Source organism: Protobothrops mucrosquamatus, unplaced genomic scaffold, assembly GCF_001527695.2.
Source record: "Protobothrops mucrosquamatus isolate PMUCROS unplaced genomic scaffold, P.Mucros_1.0 scaffold826, whole genome shotgun sequence".
NCBI classification, from domain to species: Eukaryota; Metazoa; Chordata; class Lepidosauria; order Squamata; family Viperidae; genus Protobothrops; species Protobothrops mucrosquamatus.
In genome coordinates this window covers 50,745-62,818 of record NW_015387086.1, presented here as the reverse complement: position 1 = coordinate 62,818, position 12,074 = coordinate 50,745, and the positions used below count along the sequence as shown (strand labels likewise).

Below are 12,074 nucleotides of genomic sequence, written 5' to 3'. Positions count from 1 at the left end.
TGCTCCAACACTGGAAGTTTTTAAGAAGAGACTGGACAGCCATTTGTCCGAAATGGTATAGGGTTTCCTGCCTGAGCAGGGGGTTGGACTAGATGACCTTCAAGGTCCCTTCCAACTTTACTATTATTATTATTATTATTATTATTATTATTATTATTATTATTATTATTATTATTATTATTATTATTATTATTTAAATGGATATGGGCTTGCCCCTTTCTCTTCCACCTCAGCCTTGTCTGCTATTGCCTTCCTGAAGAGTCTATTGCAGGCAAACTCTGCCCACAGCCAGGTATTCGATCCTTATAGACATGAGCTTGACTCATTCTTCCATCCTTCCAATGCTGGTAAAATGAGGACCCAGATTGCTGGGGGCAATACGCTGACTCTGTAAACTGGTCAGAGAGTGCTGGAAAGCACTATGGAGCAGTATATACAGTAAGTCTCGGTGCTATTGCTAAAGAGTTGGACAGGAACAGTGCTGAGCGCCAGAGTTTTGAGTTCTCTCTCTCTCTCCCTCTCTTTTTGTATAATCATTTTGTTTATCGAAGAAGAGAGGAATGCAGTAGAGCTGTACATTTTAAGCACTGGTTTCTTTTTGCATTTCTCCAGCAATCCTGTTCTAGGTATCTGAAGTGTGTCCCCTGCCACAACCGGTGCCCACCTCCACAATTTGAGGATGCTGCCATTTTCCTTGCTTTATGGGAGAGTGGAAAAAAATGGTGGCTGGTTAACTGAAAGGGTGATCGTTCAGGATGGTGCAACAATGCCAGACTGCTCTAACACTGCCTATAAATGCTACTCCTTTGTGTTTTTCACTCATTTTGTGCAAGGCTGAAATAAATTTCAGGGGACTAGTGGGATCTGCTCTTTCTCACTGCTTCCCAAACAAAATACAGAGGACTGTGTAAGTTGTTACCCATAAGAAGGAAGAGAGAGATATCCTGAAAAGGCACCCTTTGTGACATTATTATTATTATTATTATTATTATTATTATTATTATTAATAATAATAATAATAATAATAATAATAATAATAATAATAATAATAATAATAATAATTGCAAAAGGCAGCCTTACTAGGAACTGCTTCCATCCTGCGACGATATCTATAATACCATCAAACATCCACATCTGCCTATCCCAGGTCCTGGGTAAGGACTCGATAGGTAGACAAAATGCCAAATCCAGTCTGAACATCTGGCTGACTGTGCGATCATCAATAATAATAATAATAATAATAATAATAATAATAATAATAATAATAATAATAATAATAATAATAATAATAATAATAATGCCTATCCCAGGTCCTTAGTAAGTACTCGATAGGTAGACAAAATGCCAAATCCAGTCTGAACATCTGGCTGACTGTGCGATGATCCATTACTACTACTACTACTACTACTATTATTATTATTATTATTATTATTATTATTATTATTATTATTATTATTATTATTATTATTATTATTATTATTATTATTATTATTAAAAACTTCATTCAGTGCTGGTTACAACTAAATGGAGTGGAGAGGAAGAAGCTGAGCAATAGTGGACTCCTGTGTTACACCCTTCCTGCCACAGTGCTTTGATTAGGAAATGCTTTTCCTTCTTGGTTGGTTGGTTGGTTACGTGCTTAAATGGGAAAGAAGAAGAACCCAAAAGCTGTACCAATAACTTTGCTGTCAAGCCTGCACGCAAATAATTGAGACACCATTTGGCGGAGGCAGAAGAAGCAAGAGAAGGGTCAGCAAAGGGGGTAGCAAAATTCATGTTGTTAAAATATTGGCTAAAACTCAGGGCTAGATAATGCTTTCCCCCAGCAGTCAAGTTCTTGGTCTGATGATTGTTTTTCTGGTCCTTGCAAACCCTCTGGTGGCCAAGGGTGGAAGTTCAGGAGCTAAAAGAGTTTTTAAAACCAAGGTGCATCTGAACCTTCTCCGGAAAAAAGAGTGTATTCTTCAGGAGCTAAATTCTACATTTCTCCCTTGGCTTTGTTGTTATAAGATGGAGATCCACTGACACAAACTGTTTCTAGAAAGGCCTTTTAACACGCAAAGGGCCCAGACATCCTTTTCACGTTGCCTGGCAGTTGAAATTCACACATCTTAAATCTGACAAGTTTGAAAAACACTGTCCTACGGCATCTGGTACCCCTTTTGGTGGCCAGTAACAGCGCTCCATGATGTCATGCTGGCCACATGACCACAGAAATGTCTTTGGACAGTGCTGGCTCAATGGCCTTGAAACTGAGAGGAGCACCACCCCCTAAAGTTGGCAATGACTAGCGGAATAAAATCCGCAGGGACTCCTTTACCTTACAACATCTGAACTATAATCCCCTCCCTTCCCCTTTCTGTTATCTCCCAGTCCCATTATGAGGATTTCAGATGTATACAACTCAGCAAACACAAACATACGATTAGATCAGAGGACCTCTTGGGTCCTCTGATCTAATCTGTTAGGTCTGAATTTCACTCAGAAGGCTACTTCTTTTTAATCTTACCCTGGATTCTGACTATCCCTTGATTATTCTGGGAATTTCCAAGATATTAGGCCCTCACAGTGATTGGAAAAAAACACTCTGAATAGTCTAAATGTGTTCCTGATCATAACCAACAAAATGCTGGAAGAGATGGGCAGGGGAATGAGGAGAGACTGAATTGGGCAGAAGAAATATGGGATTCCTGCCATTAATAATCATCTGCTGAACAGATATACTAGGCATCTTTGCCATAAAACACAGAATAGAATTGAATTGTGTGGACAATATGCTGATATTCAGTAAACCACAAAAACGGAGGGAAAAACCAACAGAAGGCTCACTATTAGCTTTAGTTCCAGAGAGGACAAATGTTGAAGCTTGTCTAACCTTGCAACACCTTCTTTAATGTCTGATTCCCCACCTGTTTAAAGGCAGCCTACACCCCTCCCCCAAGTTAAAGGCAGTTCTTGGCCAGCAAACCCCTATTCACCCCTGGTTTGGCCTGGCTTGAGGTACTATGTGGATTCAGACAACATGATTTATAGAATGTGTTTTAATACAAAGCATGTGGAGTGAATGCCATTAATTATGGCTTGGTCAACAAAACTATTGTTCAAACAAAACAAAAAGCTAGTCATGGTATGTGAATTTAGAATCTCAGTTTAGTTTGCAGAATAAATCTGCAGTAAGATAAAATGAGATTATTCCGTATATGGTCTGAGGAAGTTCAGGGTTCATGTATGAGGCAAAGAAGCCAAGGAAATGTGGCATTCTTTCTGAAATACATACGCGACAGGTCCCTTGCACACAAATATCGTTTGTTCCTGGTTCACAAGGAGTTCCATCAATGACTGCTTCTTTCTGCCTATAGTAGAAATTTTCTCCTTTTGGGATGCAGTTTAATTCACATTTATTGGGAGCTGTGAGCAAAATTAAAAAGAAACATGTTATTTCGCTGCTGGAGCTTTATGTGTTGTTTTATTTTGATTCTTCCACAAATGGAGAAGAGCAGAACTTTATTGATATTCTCACACTTGGCTGTAACAGGCCAGGGTTTAAGAATGCAATTCCATTCTCTGGAATAAGAGGTTAAAGGATGGACCACAGCTAATTCAGGCTTGACTCAGGCCTATCTGTAATTTGGACATAGACCGAAACAAGAATTGCTCAAAACATTGGCTGGTTTCATTGCATTCACACTCCAAGCCATAATACTTTTGGTTTGATTTTGATAAGATTTATTGTGCAAATGCAGCCAGTCGTGTTTTGTTCAATAAACAGGATTCAGCAAACAGTGACAAATGGACATACTTCATTTAGTTTATAGTTAATCAAACCACAGACTTACTGTTGATTTTTTTTTGGACTAAGCAACTTTAGGCAAAGCTGAGAAAAAGAGTAAAATAAATAGAAAGAAAGCAAGATATAGCAGTTAAAGAAATAAGATGAGGCAAGAAAAAGAAAAGTTAATACAGCTAAAGTAGGATAAAGTACATCAACCCCATTCACTATATTTCTCCAAACCTATCTTTAAAAACCACTCTTGCTTCCATCAGGTCTATAGATCAGTTCACATACTGCCTTTTTTTTTTTTTTTAAGCTCATATCTCCTTTATTGAGGAACTCATTTCAGCCACAACTTTTTCAGTGACCCCCCCTTCCTCCCGACACATTCATTCTTCATTCATACATTTTTCAGTTCATTCAGTCTCTGACTAGCTTGTCTTATTTACTTTTATGATTCTCCTAAACTCCACTTATGCTTTGCATAAACAAACTCAACATGGTTCTGTGGCATCATTTATACATCATTTATTTCACTCTATTCCATGCACCTTCACTATCTCCTCAATTCTGTTGGGAGATTAATCTGTCTTCATATTTTTTCTAATACAGGATTTGAACTTTCTCTTCATGCAGCCATTCTTTCATTCTAGTTTCTTTCCTTTCTTTCCTTTCTTCTGTGCCTATTTACCCCTGATCCATTCTTGACACTATCAATGATCAATGGTGCCATATTCAGAAACTGTCATCATTGTATCCTTCACTGTTCTCTCAATCTTCATTGTAAGTGGCAGATCCATTGGAAGCAGACAGTACAAAGGCACCATGAAAAGGAGGGGAGAGGCACCAAATTAAGTTTTCAAAATCTATTCTTCATTCCAACTGCATCAGCTAACTTACATCAGATTTCACTTCTTCCAAAACAAATGCTGTATAATGTCTTCCAATGCACATATTGTTACAGTTTTGGGAAGCTCAGCCTAATCCATTATGAACTGTGGCAAGTCTTCTTCTATGCAGCAACAAAACAACTTAAAGCTTATTACAAACTTCCTGTCTGGTCTTAACCACTATCCTGTTTCTCAAAAATAGCAAATAAAATGATTATGTGGAGGGGTGGTAAAATACATTTTTGCGCAAAGGTGCCTTACAGACCAGTGGCGGTCCTGATAAATGAACAGATCAATCATCCTTTGGAATGCATTCCTGTTCCATGAAGGGACATATCATTAATGTGCATAGTGAAACAGACTTTTTTTCTAAGCAGAAATTAACTAATCAATCATCATTCCTGTTCATTCTTGAGTCTTCGAAAAGCCCAATCACTTTTTCTGTACTCACATGTCTTATCCCACCCAGCCATTCATGTCAGCTAGCAGAACAAATCTTTCTCTTGGACTGCATTCATTTCAAGCGTGGCACATCCCCCCCCCAAAACACATTTCTGGTTCTTTCATTATCACCATTCACTAGAGCGTAACATGCAATGATCAGCAAAGTATCTCCTTTTTGTATAGACATCCACAAGAATCAAAATGAGACTAATTCATATTTTCTGACATACATTTAGCCCTTTCATTCATAACTAAAAATCCCCATTCTCTTCCCTGCATGTATTAATGAACTCTGCTCCACAAGATCACCCCATTTCTACTTAAATCTTTTATATCCTTTCCGTTTCTCTTATTTCACAAGCATACAATGAATCTATTTTCCTTTCTTTCCATTTGTTGATACCTGCTCTTTATCATTTATTCTTCTTCCGTTCCAGTTTAATTACTTTCATTTATTTATTATTATAGTTATCAATATAATGGGCCCACACATACTGATCCCTCCCACTCATCAGGGCTTTGGATAGCTGAGGCTTCAATGTAGCATTTTTTTATATAAGATCTTGCTGACCTTCCCCATTTATCAGCTGGAAGACTCAAATCCAGGAAACCCCCTACTGGTACTAGCACAACATCTGCCCAACAACTTTAACATCAATTCTCAATGGAAAGCCAAATTGGTAGCTGAACGCTCAGACATAGGAAGACATGTAAATGACCTGCACAAAAAAGGGCCCAGGCTTTGAACTGTCACATCAGCAATGGACAATTATGAATAGGATTCACACCACCCACGGAGCCTGCCGGGACTCTCTATAAATGGAACATTGTATCCTCCCCTCGGTGTGACTACAGGGTTCCATGTCAAACTGGAGATCACATCGTGACCTGCTGTGAGTTGAGGGCATATTCTGCTCCAGTGTCTGAATTAATACAAATGATGCTGTGCTTCAGTGGTTAGATGGTCTAGAGTAGATGCTGGTATTTAAACATAGATCTTTTCAACATTTATATTTTATTGTATTTTACTAATCTAGCTGAAATATTAGTATATACTGCTCAACCAACCCACAAGCATGTATGATATGTCATATGCTAAGTAAGTAAATAAATATGTAGGACTTTTCATATTGTTGTTTTATTTGGATATAACTTCATGATTAATTATTCTTAAGGTGCAGATCAGGTTGGCAGTCTATGCCAACTTCAGCTTGCCTTTGCAATCGCAAGGACTGAAGCAGTCACTTTTTGAGATATTGTGATCTGTATGGCTGCAAGTCCCGTGATATTCTGTGCAAGGTAGGATCTCAGTTATAGAAACTCCCTTGCAAGTTTATAGTTTGGAATGTGCAAGGGGATATAAAATCAATGGAACGACATATATAGTGGACAGCAATAGATAGTGCTTAATGACAGATAAGGATGACCATGAAGATTTTCTAGTCAACCCACAACTTTAATCCATTTTTCTGCAATATGAGAATGGAATACTGAAGGACCATGTACTGTATTTGTCTCTGATTGGCATGGGAGAAGAGCAATTTATTAAAAATAATTACATTCAGCATTTTCCTCGACCATGTTCTATTATACTGGCCATGAAAAGAACCTTTTCTTCCAATTCATAATTAGTCTGCTGTCCATCTTGATCACAGAGCTAAATATTTGTGGCCACGGCAAGTGGAAAAAGGTCCAGTATGAACTTTGTTAGAGGAGAACAGGCTTTATTTACAAAGGGAACTTGCCAAACAAGTCAAAATCAGGTGCAAGAAAAGTTAGACTTCAAATTATAGTCAGGTTACCATAGTAAATATTTCTGAAGTATGACAAAATTTACAGAAAAGCCTGGTATGGAAAATTCAATGTCTTAACTGGGGTTTTTTTCTCCCAGTCAGTGAATATACAGCTAGGTTGCGATTAAAGTGGGTTTGAATAATGCAGTATTTGAACTAGTGCAATCGTAAATTGATATCAAGTATTGAACCAGCATTTAGTTATGCAAGGTACAGTTGGACTTGCTGGGTTTTAGACACTGCTACTTGCTTATCTTTGATGCACAAAATGAACAAAAGGAAGATTCTTTCCAATGAAAACACCACAAGGTCAAAAAAGAGGCTCATTATTACATTACAGCAAAAACTGGGTGCGACTGAGCAACATGAACAACTCTAAAATAGCAACTCTAAAATAAGATGAGATTTTGAAATGCCTGATTTAATGGTATGCAGGGGAAATAAAAAGGTAAAGTTGTGTCATTTATTTTGTGGTTTGAAAAGAGCCACAGGGAGCAAAAGTGACTCAGTGATAGAAACCAAGCATCTATAAAGGCTGAGGATTGCAATCAAAAGCAACAGTTTTCTTAGAAGAGGAGATGTTGAGACAAAAGCTTTAAATTTAAGACAGCAAAAGAAAAAAGCAATCAAGTAGAACAAACATTTAATGCAAGTATTGGTTGGTTTGATCAACTTAAAAATTGAGTAAGCTTATCTTTAAGAATGATAATTAGAATTTTTTTTGTTTTTATTTTGCTTTCTATAACTACTCTATGATTTTGCTAACCATACATTTATATTTTTTTATCCTTTACTGTAATATTTCATCAATAAACAAATAATAACACACAATTAAATATTTTCATTGCATATTTCCATAAAGCTGGAACCAATTATCTTGTTTTCCATAGTATATATAATAAAATATAATAAATATACAATAATATATATTATATATTATCATAGAATAATAATAAGAGATAAGGTCTTCTGTTTGAGCAGGGGGTTGGAATAGAAGACCTCCAAGGTCCCTTCCAGCTGTGTTATTCTATGTTCTGTTTTAAATATTATTTGCAATACTGCAAATTTGAATAATGCAACTATTTTGTGGGATTCATTATCTGCCCGAATTGAAACTTAGCTGTATTCCAAAAAAGCAAAACCAGGTTGGGTGATTCTTTTACTTTTCCAAAAATTTTTCACTGATCAGTTTTACCTCAGGAATTTTAAGAATTAGAATACGATCATACTTTTCCCTTCACCATTTCTATGCCCTGCTCTCCCTTTCTGTGAATGTATCTTTCATTCTAACAGCAGATTTTAAAAAAAATTACAATTTTTAACATTTATTTTTTAATTTCTAAAAATTAAATTAATATTTGTAAACATTAAATTATTGATATTTGTAAAAATCTGTTGCTTGCTCATTAAGCTGAAGGGTAGGTTAAATAATGATTTAAATAAATGTTTCCAGACAGGGAATCTCAGCAATTTTCCCCCTATAAGAAGCCATGCATTTTTACCCAGATTTTCTTTCACCCTCTATGAAAAATCTGCAATAGGAATCAATAAACTACCTCCATAGTAAGGGAGCCACTTGTACTTCTTCCCTTGAAATTCTGTCCCATCAAACTCGGCACACTGTTCCGCTCGAAAATCTCTGGAGCCCTCAGGACAGTCCTACAGAAAAGAAGAGAAAAATCTAAAATAGAGGACATGTTAAAGCAGGGGTAGTCAACCTTGGCTCTTTTATGACTCGTGGACTTCAACTCCCAGAATTCCTGAGCCAGGACAGCTGGCTCAGGAATTCTGGGAGTTGAAGTCTACGAGTCATAAAAGAGCCAAGGTTGACTACCCCTGTGTTAAAGCAAAAAAGCAACCAATTTGGAAGAATACTCCAGAGTTTAGTTTCTATATTTTCCTCCAAGTGAGGATCTGTTGTTTATATGCTGCCTTCTCTTATCTTTTTTAAATGTTTTATTGATTTGCTATAATTTAGGCCTGATGCTATTGACTACCTCTTAAAACATCATTTTTTTTTCCAGCAGGCTTGCAGATTGCATGGAAACGGGGAGCTGCAAAACGGTTACACTGTGTGAATGTTGGTCCATTCTCTCGCTGTCTTATTTATATTTATGTTTAATTGTTTTAAATGGTTGCTCTGGATTTGTTTTTAACTGTTTATTTTAATGCACACTGCCTAGAGTCATGTTTAAGTGAGATGGGCAACTATACAAATTTGATAAATAAAATTATTCGATTGCTATGAACTGTTGTGAGTCTGGCAGCATAGAAGTTTAACAAACAAATAATTTAAAGTAACAGAATATCACCAGCATACCACTAAAACTGGTACAGAGTAGTGGATGCATTTTTGAATCAAAGATAGTGGGCTTCATATTTATTTTTCATTATTAAGCTGTCTGGATGACTTTGGCCCAATCATCTAATTCTAGTTCCATAAAAATGGCTGAAATTATTCAGATTTCCAACTCCCATCCATTACATCTTATGATAAATGGACAGTTATAAATATCTTAAGAAACAAACAAATATATTACCCGAACGTTGCATGAGCGATAACTTTGGGCTGGTCCTATGCAACTGGATCCACCATCTGTCCTGAAATACACAGTAACAATCAGCAAAAGCTTGTAAATGATTAGTGATGCCCAAACCATACTTTGCCAGATCATTTTTAGTATTTCTAACAAGGCAGTAGTTGCCAAGAAACTTCCTTCTGTTCTCCATTTCTCTAAGCAGTAGGAGTTAGGGTTACCTTTTTAAAAGTTAAATCAGTAATCTTGTAAAAGGAATGAACCCTGGTTCAAAGGTAATGTTCCCAGACTTCAACATACCATGGTTTGTTACAGCTGAAAGAAGTCATGATTTCATATCCTTCTTTCTTTTCTCAAATATTCCCTTGAAAAATTCAACTGAATTCTTCCTTAGTTAAAATAATTGTCTATGCTTTCTGAACTGACAGTTGTAACTGGAGCACTGTTTGTCAATTTGTAATGCAGGATTGAACCAGGAGAATTGTGAAACTCTTGGATAATCAATGCTGTCTTGAAGTAGAACCAGTTCTCTCAACTCCAATAATCTCTCTCCCTCAAGACACACTGCATTCACAAAATATTCAGACCCCCTTCACTTTTGTCAATTTTGTTATGCTCTAGCCTGATTCTACGGTTGTTGAAATTCATTTTTCCCCTCATTAATCTACACTCAGTACCCCATAATGACAAAGTAAAAACAGAATTTTAGAAATGTCTGTAAATTTATTGAAAAGAAAAAAACTGAAATATCACATTGCATAAGTATTCGGACCCTTTGCAACAACACTTGAAATTTAGCTCGGTGTCTCCCATTTCTCTTTATCGTTGCTGACATGTTTCTACACCTTGATTGGAGTCAGCCTGTAGTAAATTAAATTGATTGGACATGTATTGGAAAGGCATACACCTCTCTATAGAAGGCCTCAGAGCTGACAATGCATAGCAGAGCAAAAGCCATGACATCAAAGGAATTGCCTGCAGAACTCAGAGACAGGATTATTGCAAGGCACAGATGTGGGGAAGGCTACAATAAAATTTCTGTTGCATTGAAGGTTCCTCCATAATTCTCCAATGGAAGAAGTTTGGCACAACCAGGACTCTTCCGAGCTAGTTGCTTGATCGAGCTGAATAATCAGGGGAGAAGGGCATTAGTAAGAGAGGTGACCAAGAACCTAGTGGTCATTCTGACTGAGCTCCAGAGATCCTGTGTGGAGATGGGACATCACTGCAGCCCTCACCGATCTGGGCTTTATGGCAGAGTGGCTAGACAGAAGCCTCTCCTCGGTGCAAAATACATGAAAGCCCATTTGGAGTTTGCAAAAATGCGCCTGAAGGACTCTCAGAGTATGAGGAACAAGATTCTCTGGTGTGATGAAATCAAGATTGAACTGTTTGGCCTCAATTCTAAACCATTATGTCTGGAGGAAACCAGACACCGCTCATCACTTGTCCAATATCATCCCAACAGTAAAGCATGGTGATGACAGCAACATGCTGTGGAGATGTTTTTCAGCAGCAGGAACTAGGAGACTGGCCAGGATTGAAGGAAGGTTGAATAGAGCAAAGTACAGCAATATCCTCAATGAAAACCTGTTCCACAGCACTCAGGACTGGGCCGAAGATGCACTTTCCAACATGACAATGATCCTAAGCACACAGCCAAGACAACACAGGAGTGGTTTAGGGGACAACTCTATGAATATCCTAGTGTAGCTCAGCTAGAGCCCTGACTTGAACCCTTATTGAACATCTCTGGAGGAACCTGAAAATGGCTGTCCACCAATGGTCGCCATCCAACCTGACTGAACTTGAGAGGATTTGCAAGGAAGAATAGCAGAAAATCCCCCAATCCAGGCATGCTAGACTTGTCTCATGATATCAAAAAAGACTAGAGGCTGTAATTGCTGCCAAAGGGGCTTCAGCAAAGTACTAAGTGAAGGGTCTGTTTCTAAAATTCTGTTTTCACTTTGTCATTAATGAGGAAAAGAAAAGAATTTCAACAACTATAGAATCAGGCTGCAGCATAACAAAATTGACAGAAGTGAAGGGGGATCTGAATACTTTCTGAATGTACTGTATTTCTTATAAATTAGTTTCAACATTTAGGCTTCTTTCTCTTTTTCAGGAAGAGTAGCAACTCCTTCTCAGAGCACCAAACTGACAGATAAGAGGTAATTTAATTGTCAAACTTTTTAAGATGTGACCTTAGCCTCACATTCTGGAACCCTTGGGTAACATTTAAATAAGTCAAACGTGTAGTAAAGTGGTCTCACTAATATATTAACCATAAAGAAATGCTGCATAATTCATTCCCGCCCATAAGATCTGAGCAATTTAATCTCCAGCCCAGCCATATGGGAATGGCTTGTGAAATAGCACTCCTATTCAACTTTAAGCAGAAGATGTTGCCAAGTAAGGCTTTTAATCTTCAAGGACCTTGACTCATGACAGAAGCTTAAAAGATACCAGGACTGTAAATCTCTATATGTGGCAGGCTGGGGTAGAGTTCCTATTTTTTCCCCTGACAAAATTCATTAGTGAACAAACCACTAAGCACAATAGGATATGGATCATAACAGAATCCTGCTTCATAAAAGCATGTTGTGCTAAGTGAACAATTTTGAAATGTGGTTGCCAT

At 37.4% G+C, this 12,074-nt stretch overlaps 1 protein-coding gene across 1 annotated transcript in view; it reads right to left on the bottom strand.

Annotated features, from left to right (window-relative positions):
• Positions 1 to 12,074, bottom strand: part of PAPLN (papilin, proteoglycan like sulfated glycoprotein) — a gene marked incomplete at its 5' end in the record, with an annotated part of 101,946 nt that overhangs the window by 42,931 nt on the left and 46,941 nt on the right. The window contains 3 exons of the mRNA XM_015818950.1: positions 3,278 to 3,408; positions 8,456 to 8,558; positions 9,440 to 9,500. Of these exons, the coding sequence (XP_015674436.1) occupies positions 3,278 to 3,408; positions 8,456 to 8,558; positions 9,440 to 9,500 (295 nt within the window). The remainder of the gene's footprint in view (positions 1 to 3,277; positions 3,409 to 8,455; positions 8,559 to 9,439; positions 9,501 to 12,074) is intronic.